Source organism: Symphodus melops, assembly GCF_947650265.1.
Source record: "Symphodus melops genome assembly, chromosome: 8".
In the NCBI taxonomy this organism is placed as follows: Eukaryota; Metazoa; Chordata; class Actinopteri; order Labriformes; family Labridae; genus Symphodus; species Symphodus melops.
In genome coordinates this window covers 8,214,466-8,235,968 of record NC_136698.1, presented here as the reverse complement: position 1 = coordinate 8,235,968, position 21,503 = coordinate 8,214,466, and the positions used below count along the sequence as shown (strand labels likewise).

At 40.6% G+C, this 21,503-nt stretch overlaps 1 protein-coding gene across 4 annotated transcripts in view; it reads right to left on the bottom strand.

Moving 5' to 3' along the window:
• Nucleotides 1-24: 24 nt before the first annotated feature.
• rabgap1l (RAB GTPase activating protein 1-like) overlaps nucleotides 25-21,503 on the bottom strand; it is a 97,960-nt gene continuing 76,481 nt past the window's right edge. For 3 of the 4 annotated variants that reach the window (XM_079349785.1, XM_079349786.1, XM_079349787.1), the window contains 8 exons: nucleotides 20,320-20,448; nucleotides 8,966-9,058; nucleotides 5,499-5,609; nucleotides 5,046-5,150; nucleotides 4,796-4,879; nucleotides 4,286-4,357; nucleotides 3,143-3,343; nucleotides 25-2,924 (listed from right to left, as the gene is read on the bottom strand). In XM_079349785.1, the coding sequence (XP_079205911.1) occupies nucleotides 2,751-2,924; nucleotides 3,143-3,343; nucleotides 4,286-4,357; nucleotides 4,796-4,879; nucleotides 5,046-5,150; nucleotides 5,499-5,609; nucleotides 8,966-9,058; nucleotides 20,320-20,448 (969 nt within the window). In that variant the 3' untranslated portion in view covers nucleotides 25-2,750. Of the gene's footprint in view, nucleotides 2,925-3,142; nucleotides 3,344-4,285; nucleotides 4,358-4,795; nucleotides 4,880-5,045; nucleotides 5,151-5,498; nucleotides 5,610-8,965; nucleotides 9,059-14,633; nucleotides 15,666-20,319; nucleotides 20,449-21,503 lie in introns of those variants that run through there. The other variant, XM_079349788.1, reaches the window with a different exon arrangement.

The following is a 21,503-nucleotide window of genomic DNA, read 5'->3' as shown; positions in this document are numbered from 1 at the left end:
AAAAGAAACACAAAATACATCAAATAAACAGAAAAACTGAGATTTATTAATGCAGGTCAGACAGTTTTTTTTTGTACAGCTAACAGTGTCGAGGAGCAGCTCCTCCATATGTAACAGGACTGTTGTTTGACAGATTACAACACATCACACCTCTACTCTGACTCCCGGCCTGCTTTTACATCTTTGAAATTAACCGTGGATTAGAGCGGATTATAAATTGGCATCTGTCCCCTTAATAACAACAATCACCATTTGAAAAATAATTATACTCTGTGATCAGAATAACAATCAAACACATCTTGAAATAGTGTTTAAAATACCAATGTAGCTTCAGTGCACATTAAAGACCGGGGAGCTCTCTCTCTAACTTTGCCACGGTTTACAGGACTTTAATGACATTGTAACTGTCAGACATGAGCAACAAACATGATCCGCAACATTAAAGAAGGAATGTACTGGAAATGCAAAGCACGCCTGGAATTCAATAGTATTCAGCCAGTCTGTGTCCTCTCTCTCCCTTTCCATGATAGTTGATGCATTTCTTCAAGTGGAGCTCGGAGGTCGTTGACAGATGCTCATTTGAGGAAACGTGTCTTTCAGGTGAAAATGAGTTGTCGTAAAAGTTGGGTGAGGTGACTGGGGGACGGAGCAGGGAGGAAGACGGTATGGCACAGCTGACTCCATCGCACGTTTTGAACAGCCACATAGTTTTCCTCTTGTCAGCGAAGGGCTTCAGTCATGAACAGAAAAGGCAGCCACGTGAACAAGTAACTGTGTCGAACCTTACCACTGGATTACAGTGCAGAACACACATACACACCTTCAAAAACACACACACACACACACATTCACGCACAGACAATTACAAAAGGACTTGGTCGAAGTCCAAAAGCTGATTTGAGTGACAATCAGAGTGAAGAAAAAAAAGAAAGCAGGACATTTGGCACATTCACTGCAGCTCTATCAACTAACACAATAATAAAATGTGTTCATGTTAAAGCTATGTATCATTTAAGACCGTTTCTTTTGTTCAGCTTTGGACTTGATATTATTTTTACCTTTCTATAAACAGTAGTTTGCAGCTATAGTTTTAAACAGCTTCTATAGAAGTGTTAGCAATAAGCACCAGATCAAGCAGTTCAACATGGACACAGGGAAGATTATAGCATCCCACACTGTCCTCACTGTGAGAGGAATGTAAAAAAACTGACACGATAAAGAGCAGACAAGTTGGATGGCACAGCTGTGCAAATGGCTTTAGGAGAATTTGGCAATGTTTTGTTGGCTAACACAACTTAATCTTGCTGATTAAAGTTGAGCTAGTTTACTGAATAAGGACTTCCATTGGGTGTTGTCTGCACAGAGTTACCTAAAAGAGAGACACTATTTCTCCATGATTTCTGTGACAGATTATCAAGCTCTGTTAAAGCCACTTTTTAGACTCTGGGATGAATTAAACATGGGAAAATTAGATTCTTCCCAGTGAAAAACAAAAGCTCTGATTTCTCACCAGACGCCAGAGATGAGTGGTTCAACTTTAAGAACAAAAACAGTTTCACCACAAAAAAAAACAACCAAGGTCAATCTACAAGTTGTGGATATTTTCAAAATATATTGAAGATTTTGACACTTTTATGCTTATTGCAAATAAAATCCCTCAATTTATAAAAGTATGTCTGTTCTGATCACAGCTAAGCTCACTGTGCACCAATACGTGGCTGCATTGTTTTAAAACCTGGAGGTAAAAGAAAAGCCTAAATGACGCCCTCTCACGTCCTGAAACTTGGGAGTTAAAGAAATCTCTATCTGGTAGTTTACTTGCAGTATTTAGTGTAACCCATGGCTGAAGGAGGAGGAGGAACGCTGAGCACAAAACATCTCTGCAGGTCGTCACTTTAGCTCGGCAGCGATTGGACTCGACCACATCGTCCACACACTGTGCTTACATCAACATCTGGAGAGATGACATTCAAATATCCAAACAGTAATAAAAAAAAAAAAAATTAACAAAGAACTCTTCCTTGTGTGTTTCTCTTCTCTTAAAGAACTGTACAAGATTATTACAAAAATCAATAATTAGTTATACATATTTATATGACAACGTTGTTGATGTTATATTACTATAAACAGAACAACTTTCTGTGTTGTTCTTGTTGATGAATCTGAATGCAGTATTCCCTTCTTCAGGGTGCTGGGGTTATTTTAAACTGTATTTCTCTTTGCAGCTGCAGCCATGACACTTTCATTCAACTGATGTTTTCTCCTGTGTGACCAGATGTAGGTTAAACCCTGACAACAATCTCACTTACATGCAAGACTAAAACTCTGCAGTAGGAAGGTTTGGCCACTTGGTGGGGCTAAAGTATTGACCTATAAGAGGGATGACAGCGCGTGTAAATGTTTGAATATCAATTAAGTGTTCTTTCAATTTCCCGCATCAAACCCTAAAAAGAAGTTTCCGCAATAAATGCTGAACTTAAAACAAACTTTAAATCAGTTTACCAATTCAGTCACCTTTGAAGCAGACACTGAAATGTAAACACGACAGGCGGCTTGTCCAGTCCTCCGCCTGTCCCTTTGCTCATTTTTTTTTCAGATTTCTGCAGTCCAATAAGCAGGTTCTGGAAAGGCAGAGCAATAAGTTCTGCCTTTCCACCTGCTCGAAGAAAAAAAAAAAGGATATACTGCATTCTCTCATTGCTCCTTCTCATTCCTGCTCGTGTGAGGACAGAGATGGAGGGAAGTGTCGCCTAGGCAGGGCCCTCCTTTGGAGAGGACGGGGTCTGAGACGTGGAGCATGAGGAGGAGGAAGAGGAGGAAGAGGAGGAGGCAGAGCTCTTGAGGGAGCCCAGAGTCTTGCTAAGCCAAGAGTTCTTGGCTGCCTGGATCTCGTTCATCAGGAGTCCCCGTTGGTGCTCGAGCTCCTGCAGAGAGACGAGAGTAGTGGAGGTGTCAGCAACAAGGAGCAGCGAGGAGTCAGGAGGAGCACCAAGAAGGACAACACGGTGCATTTTGTTTTTAGTATTTTTACACACTGACCTTCTAAGTGTCATCATAACTTTGAACATGTTTCTTGTTTGTAAGATCCCCCCCTCCCCCCCTCATCATCATCATCATCATCATCACTACGTCTGCTCCTGACCTGGATGCGACACTTAGCCTCCACCAGTTGCAGTTTGGTCTGTGCCAGCTCCAACTCCAGCTGCCTCAGCTGCTCCTTCAGTCCGTCCTTCTCCTCGTCCATGGGCTCCGTGGACGTCTTGTCCCTGCCAGGGGACAATGTCTGGACGGACCCCAGGGTGCTGAACAGATCCCTGCAGTGGTCGCAGCCATTTACTTTACTCTGCACGGGCACACAAACACACACGGGTTAGTGAGCATGCTGTTCAGACAACTAAAAACCTTTATTCTGGTGCGTGTTCACTTAAATGTTGTGGCAAAGGATCAAGAAGCAAATACGAGTTAGTAAAATGAGAGGACACATCTGGTGAGGCAGTTCATTCAAAAAGGACTATTCCCTGATGACGATGTAGAATTAAAACATGCATGGATATTTTGTGCATTAGACTAAGAGAGTGTGATCTTTGTTTGATTTTAGATTCTGCCTGGTAGGACCTCAGAAGCAGACATGAATGACTCTTTTAAAACAGTATTTTACTCTTTTTTTAAGGGACAGCTTATGTCTCAGAGTTCATCCATTTCATTCTACTGAGTGCTAAGATCCACCCAGCACTCTGCAGCCAGACAATCTTTGTTTAGTGCACGAGAGCGATGCTGCCATGCTACAGCAATCCGTCCTTTTCAACCACGTTTATCCCAGCGTTCTTGTCTTCCTACCTTTGTCCAAATTACTTTATTCTGCTCTTCTTATCATAGGGGAGTGATTTTAAAATAATGACTGTTATAAATAAATAATGACTGTAGTGTTTTGTTATGATAGACGGGTCTCTTTGTTAACCAGCCATCAGATTGAAATAAGTCGAAATGAAACTCTCTTTGTGATCTATCACGACAGCCTCTCTCTGTTCTTAATCCAGGCATGAGGTGTCACAGCGCCACACCCATAAAGAGCAACATCATGTTTGATTCGGGATAAATGATCTGATCATTTGTGGAGGAGTGTGATTATGTACCAACGTCAGCTCGTCTTAACTGAGCAGAAAGACACAATGATCCCTCAAATTCTGACGCAAGCCCTCTTGAGTTTGCAGCCGCAGTCAGAAGTTTTTAAGCTTTCCTAACTTCACTGCAGCAGCTTCCTACAGTAGCTGGGCTTTAATCTCACCCTGACAATGTCCAGCTCTTCTTTTGTTGCCGCCTGCTGTTTTTCCAGCCTGGTGCTCAGCTGGGAGCAGATCTGCAGAGGGGAGAAAAAGTCAGCTTACATCAGGGACGAGACAGTAAAGAGTTTCAACTTGTTTTTCAGGGAAACTTTAAGAAACATTGTGACGTTTTTGACACGTGTTTGGTTTGACACGGTTCATTGGTTGGTCTTGAATAACATTTTCACCCTGTACGATTTTGATTGAAGTGCTTTGGCATTGAATAAATGTATTTGTTGTAAAAAAGATAAATGTTACGGACTGCTCGAAATGTAACAGGGTCAATTACGCTTACATGTAGTAGTAATAAGCAGTAATGTATGTGTTACGACTATTTAGAGAAGAAGATATACTGGTACTGTTTGATATATGGCTGGATTTTGAAGATTGCTTGTTTTCCTGACTGTTAAAGAGCTGTTGGCTGATGAGGTTATTTCCCCTCATTTTTATGAAAGTTATGAAAAACGTCAAACCTGTTTGTATTCAGCTATGATGGCTGTGGTTTTCTTGATCTCCAGCTCGGCTTTTTCCAGCTCCCTCCTGAACACTTCTTTCAGCTGGAGGAGTCACAAAAAAAAAGGAAATAAACACGCTGATTTAAACATTAATGAGCTTACCAGGCACAACGCCGTTCCAGAACGGTTCCACATGCGTACGTCTCAGAGTGATAAAATGTCTTTGCAAACATACTCTTCACGTGTTTCATTCACAGGCAGGTGTTACCTGAGCGGTCTCCTCCTCCTGTCGCCTTTTTTCCTCCTCCGTCTCCACAAGACGCTGCTTGGTGCTCAGCAGCTCTTTGTTCAAAACATCGGCCTTGTCTTCAGCCTAAGTCCATGAAGACAGAAAAAAACAAGCAACACAGAGACTCTTCATGAACACTGAATCTGCAACTGGAGCAGCACAGTTTCCACACAGTACACAATCACACCAAGCAACATCAGGGTTACCAATCAAAAGTAAGGAATTTAATGCTGACCGAGCAAACTGGAACATAGACATTAGAAGTGCTCAGTGAGGTCATCATGAGCACCTCTACAAGAGCGCTTGAATTAGTTCAATGTCTGAAACATCTAGCGTGAAGGTTTTCTATTGGAAAGTGTAAGCATGAGATTCTTATTTTGCTTTATTATGAAATGATCACGAGTCAATACATCCATGAATCTCCTGCGTTACCTGGTCAAGGTCGTTACGGAGGGCGATCTTACTGGTGACCAGCTCATGGGCCAAGTCATCGTTCTCCTGTTCCAGCCGCATGCTGGCCTCCTGAAGACGACGGTTCTCCCTCTAGAGAACACACACGCACACGCACACGCACACACACACACACACACACATACGCGCATTCAAGCACACACACACACACACGCACACGCACACGCACACACACACACACACACACACACACACACACAGAGTTTGGTTATTGAAAAGAGCCTGTTTTGAAATTAGAAAAGTGATTTCTGGGTTTCACCTGACAACAGAGTGTGATGTGTGAATACTGAAACCGTTCACATCTTTAGGAGAGGAGACAACCTCACACTACACATGATCTACTTTATTTATTGATTCTTTTTCTGGACACTTTTAATAATTCAGACCACTATTTACTTTACACAAATGTTTTTAAAAAGAAAAAGAAGGCAACAGAACAGGCGTCTTTTTAATTCTCTGATTGGACAGCGTCTATAAGGAGGCTGACAGAACACAGAATTGAGACCAACCAGTGACAGCAGGTACTGCTGTTTAACCGTGAGGGTTGTAATGGTGTGAACACTGAACGCATAAAAGTCTCAAATCTGTCATGTTTCCATCACATCATGGAATTACACAAGTATTTTAAATACTATCAACAGCTACAGAGCGCATGAAAGAGACTTTTTTAATAAAGAATATTTTTTATTTAACTTCATAATCTCTCAAATATTTTAAACTATTTAAATTACAGTCATGTGGTAGATTTGAATCAAATTAATATGTAATGGTCTTTGATAACAGTCATTTCTAGTAGGTAACCATTTGGCTATCAAGAATGAAAAACTGACAGGAAGGCTGATATTTGTTCCCCATTTGGACAAATGGTCCTCAGTGAACTGGTCCTATGAAAGTAGTCTTAAACAGGAACACACAACACCACACATTGTCCCACCTCCCCGTTGCAGACCCTTAGTGGAGTCTCATGATTACTGGCCTGCCTGTTCACAGTCTCACATGACCGCCATGCCTGAGTGCGACTAAACTTTTGTCACGTCTTCAAGTGGTCACCTGACCCTGATATCCTGTCACTTTCACAATGAGAGACCTTTTCTATCCCTAATGAAGCTAAGGCACAAACACAGACGCGACACATGGTATAACTGAAGCTTAAGGCTGGCTTTTCTTTATGACTCAAAGACAAACAGTCTAAACACCCAGAGGAACGTGCCCGAGAGACAGCTTGTGCCGCTCCTCAGGTTAAACTCATCTCTTCCTGTTAGCACAGAAGTGACTTGCAGTTAATTTGAGCAAACAGAGGAAAGAGTGACTGGGAGATTCTTTTCAATCTTTCGCTTAGCTTATCTTTTTATATCTTGAGAAAAAAAGTCATCCACTGAAACCAAAGAGAAAATACATAAACACACGTACATCTTCAGCGTATAGTAAGAATTTTAAAAGCCATGAGTGTAAGAGCAAAAAGCATCTCATAATAAGGAGCTTTGTTACCGTGCCACAGTCAGTAAAGAGTCTTCACACAGAGCCTCCGGCAGCACAGACTCAACTCTGACACACGATCCTGACAGGAGATTCTCTCCCCTGTCCGACACTTCCTTCACTCTCTCCCCCCTAACTTTGTCCTCTTTTTCGTTTGCAGTAACGTAAACATTAAAAACCACCACATTAAAAAAAAAGGTAATAAAGTAGAGCTGGATTAAAAAAGCAAAGACAAACACAAACTCACACCCCAAACATAACAAAACAATTACTACATACCTGAACCTGGAGCTTAAATTGTCTTTAAATGTAGAATCCTTGACTTAAGGTTAGCATGAAGTAACTACAATCCCCCTACAAAAATAAGCCCCTGTGCTAATTTACCAGCTGTAAGTGTCCTGCTCTGTCTTGTTGTTGTGTATACGAGTCTTTTCACTGTAGAGATATTGGCTCTAGTCCAACATCTTATCGGCAGAAACAGTCTTCCTTCCTCCTCTGCAGAGCCAACAGCCTCTCTGCATACACCAACATGTCCCTCATGTTCAGAGATGACAGTTTTGCTTGTTAGCTCCGGTTGTGTTTCTTCACTTTTCACCTGAATGTTTGATATTACCGCGACTTATTTTGCACCAGACTCATGAAGTGTTCTATTTCTTGCTCTCAGATTTACTCTTCTGGTAACAGTTTTCTGATATTGGAGAAAAGGAGAAGTGCAGCGAAGCTGAAATTGGTTCGTTGTTTTGGATGAGTGATTGATCATTTGGCTGCGTGAGAAACATTTGGAGAATGACCACTAACCAAGAAACTCAGCCGATTTCATCCAGTCAGGCCAAATAAGTATTGATTTTGTCTCACAAAGCCGTCCCTTGTTTACATCCAAAATTTAGTTCAAAAGTCGTCTGGAACAAAGAATCCACTTGAAATGCGACGTCAATTTAAAAACAACAACAACTAAGAACGTCGTGATGGTGAGGGTCAAGATGTGGGAGATGTTTCCAGCAAGTCATTACAAGAAAACATGAACAATCATGTGATAGGGAACAGGGATTCTTTTTCATCTCTTCATAAATCGATGAAGCCTTATGAAGAGATTAAAAACAATGTTTTCAAGCTACAGGCTAGGAAGAAAATCTTTTATAGTCATTATTCCATTTGTTAAACTTTGGGAGCTGCATTAAGATTAAAAATGAAAAACAAGAGGTTTTGACTGTCCAGAAAGCACAAACATAAAGTACTAGGCTGGTGCTTCACAACTTGTTTACTCTAAAACGGCTTGTTGCAAAATGCCAGGTCTCTATATGCAACACAAGGAGCAGCTTAAAGTTCCTTATGACATTAAACTGTAATCAAGGCAGCTTGTGTGCTGGTTTAAAACGTCCTTAAGCAAGGCAGTTGAATAAGTTGATTTAGTATAAACAAGAAAGGAGAGAACTCCTGGTAGAAGAGAGAGAGAGGAATAGAGATGTTGTCCTATGACACTTTGAGCTTTTCTATATCTCTGAATTTGAATCCCTTGTCCTGTTTTCATTCTCTGACAAAACAGACGCAGCTTAGCCCAAAAATAAATGTCGAAGATGTCGAAGGTACGGATGACAAAACAGTGTTGTATTCACGGGAGATTTCTAATTTTAGAAACCTGGTTCATTCTAACAGATATTTTTACCAAAAAAAAAAAAAGAAAAGGCAGTGGTGTGTCGAATGATGCCTTCTAAACTACAACAAAACGACTCTTGATCACAATCTTATAAAGTCTTCAAAGGGCCTCAAAGACTGAACACACTCAGAGAAGTTGATTTTCAACCCACATATAAAACCATTTCAGTTTGTACATCATGTGGGCTGGGCACAATGGGCTGGGCACAGTTAGCCTCCCCACCTGGGGAATGTTACACATGTCAGATCTCTTCATCCTTGATGAGTGTGCGTCTCATATCAAAGAAACAACGTCCTACCTGGTATCGGTCAATGGGGTCTTCTTGTTGCAGCTGGCTCTCCCTCAGTGTCTGATATTCCTTCTCAAACTTCTTCAGCTTCTTGGTTGGAACCTAAAGAAAAAAACAAACAAATGTTGACATTCTTAATGTAACTTTAATGTGCCCGAGGCTGCCTGGTAACGTCCCGACAGAGCCCATAGTGAGGGGGAGAGTGAGATCATGTATTAGAAATGCTTTAGACACTGAGATGAGAAATGTCAAAGAGATTACATCGAGTTTCTTCTCAGATTTCTCCAATCTGGCTCTGATTATCTAACATTGTTTTTTTCTCAGCACTAATGTCAACAGGTAGAGAATAAAAGTCATTTTCAAAAGAACGAGCACCAGGTTTAAACAACAACACCCATTTATCTCTTATACGTTAAAACTACAGTTTATATTTGATAGGATATGTTAAAAAATAAATCAAGGTACTGCATCATCTCGTCACATGTGGATTTTTTTTATCTGTAAAACAAACTTCAGCTGTAAAATCAACAGTGAAAAGTCTAAAAAATGTAGACCAGACATAAATAAATACCCTTTAATAAAAGTAAAAACTGACTAATTCTGAACACTGCTGCTGATAAATGTGGTTTTGTGGTTTGCAATGCACAGTTTCTGCTTTGTATTTCATTATCTGCCCTTTATGTTTGGAACCATTACGTGTCTCCTTATGTGGTTCTTTATATTTGATTTTCACACATACGACGTAAAAACACCCACATTACAGAGATAACCAACGACGCACTCAAAAGTAGATTTGTCAGAATCAGCCAAGAAAAATATTCTCAATTATTCTAAGTCAACAATTTGTGTTACTGAAGCGGTCTGAACTCTGCCATTTGTGAATGACAGCTAACGAGACTCAAACTTTAGCCGACTGTGATGCTACTTTCATTCACTTTCATTAATACAGATGTGTAGCTCAGCATGTTAAAAATGTACTAAGGAACAATTGATGGAGGAAAAAAAAAAAGAAGGAGCTGCACACACAGATAAACACATCTTTTAGGATACACAGCGCGTCACTGTTGGCGCCCCCCTGTGGACAAAGAGGTATCTCTTACGTCTTAGTGATGTGTAGGGAAAAAGCATGTAAAATAACTACGGTATATGGAAATTAAAAATCGAGTCATTGATGGGTTTTTTTGTTTTGTTTCATCAGTTACACATTTCATGACCAGCAAAAAAAACCTCCTCACAGGAGCTTTAAGGTTTGTTTTGAAGATTTAATTTGGAGGGTTGGACTAGAAGCCTGCTACATTTACAACAACACTCAGAGGACAGACACTTCTGTGGATTAAAATGCTTTAATTATAAACATTTGTGTAATTTAAGTTTCAGAAAAATGTGTTTCAACCTAGATTTATTTCTTCAGTTTATTCCTAATGAATGTTGCGCTGCCTCAGTGATCTACAACTAGTCTTGATAACTAACTTCAAACAACCTAACTGGATAAATCAGTCAGTTTCTGTTTTGAACCTGGGATCTTCACTTGTGGTCTGGATGGACACAAAGAGTTCCATTAAGTTCCCTGAAGCCCTTCTTAGATATTGTTCATCTCAGGACCACATTCGAAAAAATTATAACCTCAAAATGTCTTCCTTCTGTGTTTTTGATCGAGTTAGGCACAGTCTGTATGATAATAGCACACTAAATGTTTCCCAAAATACAGGAAATTCAGTTAGTGTGCCAACAATTATGCAATTATATTTTGACTGTAACTTCATTCACTTTCAAATATGCTGAGAGCTAAAAGGTCATGTGACTGCTGTTACACATGAAATACTGCAAAATAACTGTAATTTTTAAAAAGCTATAAAGTGGAAACCATTCAAAAACATCAGCATACAGCAGTGAAGTATGAGGCGACACTATTGACTAAGTGATAATGAAGTGAAATCTGGTTGTGTGTGAGCCCTTCAGGTGGGTGGTAATGTAATATCTCCTGTGTGGTAACAGCGTTGCCATAGCGCCAACCGTTAGGGCTGGGGATTCCAGGTCAGTCTCAGCCACGTGACCTGTCCTCTGAGACGGGCATGTGTGTGTATGTGTGTGTGTGTGTGTGTGTGTATGTGTGTGTGTGTGTGTGTGTGTGTGTGTGTGTGTCGTATTAAATCATCTTGCTGATGGTTTTGTCTGCTTTTGAAGGTCACACAGACGCATCAGTACTCATTTCAGTCTGTTTCATCACCAGCTAAAACATCCTTACAGAGAGGAACTTTAATAAGCACAACATGAAGGACGCTGAACGGCCACCCTCTTTACCGTCCCATTGACCTGTGACTTCACCCTTCATCTCCACGAGCTGAATGGACGTAAAGCTGTAATTTATCTGACACACAATCCCCGAGCTGATAACCACACTCAGACTCATTCTGTTGTTATCTCTGTGGGAAGAAAGAGCAGCCTGGTCTCTGTTAATAATAGTGTCATTGTAACAAGACAATGCAGACAAATTGAACGTGGTGTTCCCTTACAGGCAGAAAAAGATCCCTTTTAATACTTTCATTATTTTATTTTTCCTCTTCCTTCTACTTGGTGTAGTTTCTCTTTCTCTGCCTGAACTCTCTCTGGGCCTAATATTCTCGCTCTTAAAAAAAAGGAGGTAGTTACACTAAATGAATACAAAGACTTAGTCATCACACTAAACCCTGATTGGTTGAGAGAAGCAGATTTTGGGGATCAGGGTCAGCTGGCAAACGGCAGCTGGTTAAGATTCAGTATTTGGCTCAAGAGCGCTTAAGCATGTCGGGGTTTGAACCAGGTTCTTCACCAACATGCTGTTCTGACAAAACAAACAACTTGAGATAGAAATATTAACTTATTGCTAAACTGCATTACACATTATGGTTTTGTGTTTTGTGGTCAGATCTGAAAAACATTATTCTGTATTTTTCATCACAGACACAGAAGAATCTAATTGTTCTGTGTGAGCTAATATTCAAAAAGAAATAATGGCAACACTAACTGTAGTGACTGATTATACAACCCCCCCGCTCTCCAACACCCCTAAAACACACAAAGACTGCGGCGGGACTGTGTCAGGAAATGTAACGCCAAACTGGGCTGTGTCTACCTGCAAGAGGCTCGGCCTTTAGTCAAACATACAGAACCAAAACAGCATCAACATCACAAAAGACTCAAACAACTTCCTATTAGAAAACAACATCTTGATATGCTCCCCACTTCAGTTTGAGACATGTTCAGTATAAACATGTTCCAAACTCTCTGATAATCACTTACTTTATGAGATGATTCATTCTTCAGGGACACTGCTGCCCTTTACGATGATATTTTGTGTTTAACACGTAGATAATACGCTCATTGACCAACAGTCAGAAGAACTACTCCTAACAGTAAGTGACAATCTTCATGTCAACAACATAAAAAGTTACCAACCCTTTTACAGGAAAGTTCACAGAGAGCCCAACAAAGCTGCTGAAATCTAGTATTTCAAGCTGTGCCAATGGTTTGAAACAGTGTCTGCCAAGCGGGGTCTCTTCTCTTCTTCCACTTAAAAAGCCTTCAAATGATTGTAACAATGACAGAAAGTTAATTCAATTCAACACTATTGCAATTAAACTTTGAAATCATCCTTTTTGTAGATAAAGAGTGTTTGGACAGTCGAGGGGTTCAGACATATTTGTGCTGCCAGATCTTTTGAGAGCGTTTAAAAAATAATTCTCAATAGACACACGACAACAATTTCCTCATGGTTTGTTCTTTGAAAAATGTCATTCTAAATAATGAGAGTTCACAAGATGTGTTGCGTTTAAAAAAATGTTGTTGTATTTTTGGTGAATTTTTTTTGGGGCAATTTAATAACTCAACTGTAACAAACACAGGACCTCCTGTAAGCGGAGGGACAGCGGCGAAACCCATGTGACACAGATATCAATAGAAAATCATTTTTAGTACAAAGGTTGTGTCAGAAACCGAATCATACATCCTACTACATCCACAAACAGATAATGCACTGCCAACGAACCTGACTTCAGCATCATCATCAAAATCTTCCATTCAGATTCAGAGTTCCTGCAGTTGAATAAGCTAGCAGAAGGCCAGCACAGCTGTCAAATATAGAATTTGACAACACTGTATACGTACTGATACAGGCCAGATATCTAATGTATTACAGGACAATTACTTTTATTTCACTTATTGGTTGGCTGCCAATGCATAGTCTGCAGAGCTGCACTGCATTGTGGAGCAATTAAGTATGACAAGTGGGCTTGTCGATCGTGCTTCAAAATAATGACCAAACTAGTAAACAAGCTGCTTTAAACCTATTGCCCTAAGAAGGATTAATTGAGTTGTTTGAATTGAATTAAACATCCAGTCATTTCTCACATCCATAAAGTTTCAAAATATGACTTCAGAGCTCACAACCTCCTCAATGTGATGTCATACTTAGCAAGAATTAGATGAAAGTATGCAGTTACTGACATGGCTGAAGTTTTCAGGTCAACAATCTCTGGTCAACGATGTGATAAATATATTCAGATTAGAATATTATCACAACATCAAATATTCCCAGTGACTTCCCCCATGTGGAACACTTCAACTCCACTGACTAATGAAAAAAAATCCTTTTTCAAACTTCAAACCCGCTTTTACAACGAGTGGACTTGAGTGTGGCTCAGCATCTTGCTCAAGGTCACTTCAAACGGCACATGGTTCCTCATACACTACAACCTGCTGATGCACCCTCTTACTGTACTCGTCTCTTTTTTTTTTAACTTTAAGTGTGAATATAAAAGAACAGTGTCGGACAGGGAGGTTACTGTGATTCATTTAAGGAGATGAAAGTTATTTTATGCCGTTGGAAATGATACCACGACCACTTTTAGATCCCTGACCTGAATCCCTGCAATAGAAAATGGAATTAGTCCCAAATGTCCAAGATGAGATCACACACTGAAGTGTCATAGCGGCTAAAATGCTATCAGAGTGTGTGTGTGTGTGTGTGTGTGTGTGTGTGTGTGTGTGTGTTTGTGTGTGTGTGTGTGTGTGTGTCAAAGGGTGGCTGCTCTTACATAAAGTGGCAGTCACAGAGTTTGAATATTAAAATCAGGGCAAACCATGTGGACATCACAGGGAAAACGAGGTCGATGAATTAAATTAACCATGTGTGGGAAAGGCATAACTACAACTACACATACAAACTCACAAGGTCCCCATTGATTCCAAATTGATAGCACTAATTGAAGAAAACTGACTGCTGCAAACGTGAAACCTCAAACATGAGAAACTCTTTCGAAAAGAATACAGCACACACCTACACATTCACACACGAGTGTGTCAAGCACCCTGTGGAAAGAGACGTGTAGTAACTGCAAAATCGATATCTTATGATTAAGTTTCTGACACATTCAAAGAAAACGCCTCAGTGAAAAGAGAGCACAGATTAAGAAGCATTCACATCAGATGAAATAAAGTACGAAAAAAGACAGGTGAATCTACTATACAAGAAAAAAACTCAGTGTAACAGGAAAAATAGTGAGTAATAACCTCCACCAAATTTAGGAAGGACTATAACAAATACGCCTCCAGGAAAACAAAGGGATGAAAGAGAAAACAAGAAAGAAAGCAAAGTCATCAAAGGCAAAAAAGGAAGAAACTGACACGAGAGCAGACCTACCACCGGTCTGAGAGCTCTGAGGGGTCTAGAGTGGGCGACCAAGCGAGTCAGGGTGTCCTCCTCACCCGGTCGGTCCACTACGTGAGCGTCGTACGCCACCATGATGGACACCTCCTGCATCATCCTGACTCTCCTCGTGCCCCCCCCCCCCCGGCAGCAAGGAGGAAGAGATGATGAAGAAGAAGGAACAAGAGAAGCGTGCAGCTGACAGGTTTTGTTTCTCTCTGAGTGTGGAGGAGGTGACTGGCTGCTTTGAAGAGTCCCTCAGGAGCTTAGCCCCGCCCACTGAGAGGAGGAGGGGCAGTAGGGGAGGAGGAGGAGAAAGAGGAGGGGAGAGGGGGAGGCAGTACAACACACCTGTTTGTTTCTCCTTCTCTCTCCCTCTCTGTAATGCAAGAAGTGTGCGACAAAGGAGGATGAGTTTGCGTTTTCTTCCTCTCCACTGAGTAAGTTCCTCCTCCTTTCTCTCGGTCTCATTTCTGCCTCTCTCTCCCTCCTCCTGTTTTCTCTAGCTTGCTTTTTTTCTGTTTCCTTCTGCGGTAAAAATAAAGATAAAAAGCTTGTTTTCACATCTACACTTTGTGCTTCTATTTGTGTGTGTATTTGTGCGTGGTTGTGTGCGTGTGTGTGTTTGAGGTTAAGAGAGACAGGCAGGAAGTTGTCAGAACAGCCACAGTGACTTTTCATCATAGTTGCACATTGTTTCAACAATAAAATGTAAGAAGTGAAAGGCTGTCCTGGATGATGCCTGATTCAAGAAACTCACAAGGGACCCCTCCACGTAAACTACCTGACAACCTCACTATTGTCATGGCAACAGACCCCTCCCTTTTCCTCTTCATTTTGGAAAACATACAAACATCTATGACGTGTTCACTCTGTTGTCTCTGTCTTTCAAGGTTTCTCTTTCTGTCTCTGTCGTAAAGGCGAATTGTCGAATTCTTACTCACAAAACAGAGAAATATGTTTTTGCTGAAGCAGAGAAAAAGAATGATCTCAAAATATCTGTGACCCAGCGTAAACTGTCCGCCTCCAGTTTTGACTCTGCAAATCTGATTTTAAAAGTTGTCTGAGCCTTGCAGCAATTATGCAGTAAATGCAGCGGGACTGTGTGTGAGGGGAACATTTACAGGAGACATTATAATGACAACAATATAGCAATGTTTGCATAATCTGTATGTCAGATCTTTACATGAAAATGTCTCTGCCTCTAATGAGCAGCTGCTTTCCAAACACAAGTAGGGGTAGCAGAGAGAAACTCCAAATAGCATGAATTGTAGGTGAATGCAAAGACTGAGCAAGTGAGGACAATGAATAATTAAATAAACTTAATATAAATAATGTAAGTCATGTATAAATAAAACAACATGCTTATAAATAATGTAGCAACAACTGCTGACTGAAGATGTTTTCCTGCTCAACAAAAAGGAAGAAGGAACGTACCAAAATCAAATCTTTTGTGTTCACTGAACTTAAAGGTAAGGTAGGTAATTTCCTCCAGATTTACTTTTTAAGTTAATGGTTGAAATTGTCTTTATATCCTGATAGTAATTAAGATCTTATGTGCTCTGAAAAAGCAACGACGAAAATCCGTCATTTGTAGCAGCTGTAAACCTGTAAAAACTTCGACCAATCTCAGATTGACGTTTCGTTTTTTAAAAACCAATCAAGCCTCTCTACACCATGTATGCACGAGCCCACACTCAAAGCATGAGCTGAAATCCACTTCTGGACCAATGGCGCGAGTGCGTGTAAGTGAGGGGCGTGGCTTTTGAGGGAGCACAGAGGGGAGGGGGTGAGTGAATACACGGAGAACGAAGAGGATGCTACTTTCAAAATCATGCTAGTTTTCGAAAATGATGCCTTTAAACTTCATATTCAACCAACTTTAAAAAAAAGCAAGCAGGTGTGGTCTTTAAGTGTCATAATCATATTTAGCATTTATCCCACACGTTTTTGTGTTACAATTGCTGTCTTGACTTGTAGTTCAGTTAATAAGAAAACGGCTTTGAACCTAAATATTACCTATTGTACATAGATGCAAGCGAGGACACTGCGTTCTTGCAGTGCTGTTTGTGCATATTTCAAGTTTTCCGCATGCTTTGTGGATTCCACACTTTGTTTTTCTCTCACTTGCACAGGTTTCGCACACTCAAAAGCAGCGCAATCCTTCTGTGGATCTGGCCCCTACATGTAAATCTTTCATGCCAATAAACTACTCTGTGTGTTACGCCTTTTACTCTCATGTCTCGCTTCTCTCTTTTTAAGCTTTCCTGTTGGAAGGATTTACTAGAAAACGGATTAATCAGTCAAACCTTGAGCAGCGAATGAATATACAGCATTTTCTCTCCTGAAAAGTCATCACTCCAGCTGCGGTCCAGCGGGTGTTTAAGAAGGCAGAGAAATTCAAATTCTTCCCATAATCCCCAGAAAGGCTAAGCCACACTACTGCCCGTTGTGTTCATCAAGCCAAGGTGCCAGTGAATTCTTTCGATGTCTTAAGCAGCTTATGGAGTTCTGCTGATCGGATTTAGACGTTGGTGGAGAGAAATATGTAAAAAGGGGGGTTAACAGAACATAAAGTGGCTCAAACGGGATGGTTTTCACTTTCTCTCTGATGACAGTGCAGCTCTTCTGAAGCTCCTGCAAGACCAGTGCTGTATACTGATGACCTTAATCAAAGCTGAACGGGTAGAAAGTGAATCGAAAAGTTTTCAGAATCAGCTTCATCACTTAACTCCACAATACATTCATGTTTGTACCAAAGTGAGCTTCAGAGATGACTATTAATAGCCCTAAGACACCGCACAGCACGGAAAGTCTCTCAGTCCACTAAAGTCACTTGATGGAAACAGAGTGTGTATGTGGCTTGAAGGAGCTTTAAGTTATGTGTTGGATGTGGGGATACAATTAGTAAAAACACTATGAAGCTCTCCAAATATTCAGTGTTAAAAGCATTTCCCAATAGAAAATACCAAGAGAGGACAGGACCTAACTTCTGAAACACATGTCTTTATATCATTGAAAGTTTGAAAGCTTTGGATTATTTAGACTGAAATACAAACTAAACTACGGTTGTTCCAGTTTGTGTCTCTGAAGCCTGAAGTGCTGCAGTACAAAGGAAATGTTACAGGTACGTTACCACAAGGCAATAAACAAGTGGGCTGCTGCTAGAAAAGTGTGTGAAATCTTAGTTCAATAAAACAACTATAAGAAATATAGTTATTTTCGACTGATAAAACATATTTTTATGGCACTAATATGTCATGAGTACTAAATATTGTCCAAACCTTGAGTCTAAGGGTCAGTGACAAAAAGTGAGAAGTAAAAAGAGGAGTACTTTTTTTTTCTGTTACTCCTTCTCTTCACTCTGAAGTCTTGTTTTTATCTCTCTCCCTGCGACGGACTTGCTTGATATTTCTTCTATCCACTGGGAATATTCTATTTTAAACATGAAAAGAGAGTTGGATGTGAAGTCCTGACAGCAGAAACACGATTCTTTCGAACAGAAAACATGAAGCTCAGACAAATGTCTGTGTTTGAGTGTTAACTCTGGTTATTAGACTGCTGTATTTGAGTTGAATGTTTAAGTTCTGTTAACTGCTGCAGTCCATTCTTCCAACAAGTCTGAAATATAAAGCAGTTGTAAGCAACAGTCCAAGAAAGAGAATTTAATTTTCATCATGTCTGACAACATGTGCGTGATCCTATTTATGAGCTGAACAGGAAATAATACAAGTTAAAGACCCAATTAGACTCACCGAATTCAACACTTTGACAGTTAGTGTGTGTGTTTTTTTTCACCACAACTCAACAGTGTGGGCTTGTCTCAGAGACAAGATGAGTAAACAAATAAATGAGTCAGCTTAAGGAAAAAACTGAGCAACAGCAAAGGAGTAAAAAAAAAAGGAGTTTGTTTCCGTCCATCCTCATGCTATCACACAAACTACCTAAACTATCATATTGGATGCAAAATGATTTACATTTTTAAAAGTTTTTTTCTAGGCTTTTTTTCCTTTATTAGATAGGACAGCTGAAGAGAGACAGGAAATGTTGAGAGGAGAGAGTGGGGACGACGTGCAGCAAAGGGCTGAGGTCTTTTTAAAACCCACAGCCGCTGCAACGGGGACTTTAGCCTTCATAGACGGAGTCCGCGACACAACCGCCAGGCTATCAACAACATTTATACCTGCATGGTGAGCACGGATATGTTGAGTGTGTTTTATGCATTCTCCCAGCTCAAGGCTTGACACCGGAGAGTGTCACTTGTAGAAATGTGCAGGAGTGCCAAAAGCGACCAAACCACCAGAGATAAAGAGTGTTTCACAGTGCAGGATATCCTGTATGCAGAGGAAGACACAAACACTCTCAACACAGGAGGGAATGTAGGCACGTAGAGCCATGCACCCTGCCAACGTGTCCTTGAACACAACACCACATTACAAACTGGTTACTCACCTAAACTTTTGTTTGGATAGGAAAGTCTGAAAATGTCTACAATGTGAAATATTAACTGTACGCAAATACAGAAAAAAAAGAAATAGATAACAAGTTTTCAGCAAGAAAAAAACAGAAGGGTGGAGGACGGATGATTATCTGTTTCATCTTTCTCTCAACTCTTTCCTTCCTCTATCACAACAAACTCCTCACACACACACACCACACTGCTAAAACACACACATTCGTACAACCTCACACACACACACACACACACACACACACACGCACACACACATTTTCTTATTAACTGTTCACTGCTTTCTGACTCTGGTGACCTCAGCAAATTCCCTACATGCCATCAGCCTTGTTAAGGTCAGTAGGAGGATGATAACGTGTGTGTGTGTGTGTGTGTGTGTGTGTGTGTGTGTGTGTGTGTGTGTGTGTGTGTGTGTGTGTGTAGTGTGTGTGTGTGTGTGTGTGTGTATGTGTAGTGTGTGTGAAATGAAACTAATACATAACCCGCCACGTTGCAGATGGTAACATCAGGGATGGAAACAATATGTCGCCCTCCTGTCCCACTCGCTTGAAGGGAATTTTCCTGAATATTTCTAACCGTGTTCTCACATCAGTGCTCCCCGACGTCAGGAGGAAAATTAACAAGAGGCTGGCAGGAAAAACAGTGCTAGCTTCTTCCAGCAGCACAGAAATGGCAACACGAGGCTTGACTGAGATTTCGAAGGAGAACATGTTACAGTCTAACCTAAATACTTCTCACTCGGCAGCATATCTCTGTAACATGGGATGCCAGTAATAGACATGTAAGCCAAACTCTGAGCACCAATTAGTGACCATACAAGTGAACAGTAATCATAAATGAGACAAACTCAAAGTGTTAAACCATTACATTCTGTGAAGAACTCAGGGATGTCCCCATGTTGAGAGAAGCTCGTATTGCAATAAGGTCATGAATTCATTCAGTCCCAACAGGAGCTAACCTGTCACTCTGCAGACCCCTACACTGTTGACCTCTGTGGTTAAAGGTGCTTGTGTCTCAGTGGGAATTAAAACGATAGGAATTCCTTAATGTGTTGCTTGGAACAAAACACATTCTCACAGTTCTCCGAGAACCGTTTGTGCATTTCATCTAATTTCGAAATGAAACTGAAACCTTTAGAAACAGGTCCAATATGAAATAATGGACTCAGGGGTTTACCAAGTCCTCGTGTTTGTTTGTAGCAGTCTTTACCTTGATGTTGCAGGCCTGATCCATAAGCCTGCGGGCGTTTTCTGCTGCTCTGTAGCGTTTTGGGAGCTGGACTCTGAAGAACTTAAGAGCCCCTTCGAAGTCCGCCTGTAAGAGGTCCTCTTTAGACGTCTGGAGCGAGACATGAGGAGGTTGGAGGACAGGGAGGAAGACATGAAACGGTCATAAATATTCAGAGTCAAAGAGTAAAGTCCAACAGCTTGATTTCATTTTGAGGAAGAACATTATTAATCGGTGGATTAAGCAAATCTTGGGCTGCTATGAACGTACTGACAATAAGACAGGCTACAGCTTCTTAAATAAGTTTATGTAACAGTTTAATCGTTTGTGTTATTATCAGTGTCTGCAGCTGTTTGTAGAGAGTATGTGGTCAGCTGCAGATATCATGGTATCATTTGCACACTCAATAACAACAGCAGACTCTGCTGTTTGTATTTTATCCATGATCTGATGCTGAAGCTCACGTTCCTGATTGTATTTGATCAAAGTCAATTCTTATATTTACTTAACTATTCCTGCCTGTTCATTCTCTTCTGCAAGACGAGACAGGATATATCCAGCAGATAAATATGGAACTGTCTTGTAAGATAGTTGGAGCACACAGGTTAAAGGAGATTGATGGCATTGATGGTGGTTTTAGTTGAAAGGAAAAAATCTCTTGCGTCGACTAAAAGCAGTGAAACTCACAAACACCTTGAGCTTCCCTGTCGCAGAATTTGTACCAAGCAACTTTAACGCTCTTGAACTACAGGTGAGGAGAAGGATGCTTTCGACGGAACAAATTGACCTCCCACAAACCTATGACACCCTCTTGTGGAATTATAATGAACTGTCACGAGAGTCTATCCAGGAGATGTTACTAAATGCACAGACGCGCAAAGCTTATCAACATGTTCCATGATAGAACACGTTTGAGCTGATACACTCTGAATTATAACAAGTCTGTATGAAAAAAAGATGATGCAATCTAACATAAAGGCAGCATGAAAGAGGAGTAGTAGGGATGAATGTCTCTTTCAGACGTCTGCTTAATCAAATCTTTAGTGAGATTTCCTCTTGATTCGATCAAGAAAGGCTCCAGGGCTTAAATCAGAGTTTTCCTGCTTTTTACTTTCCGTCCTAATCTGTAGCTCTTGTCATTATTAACACGAGTCAAACTAAAAACC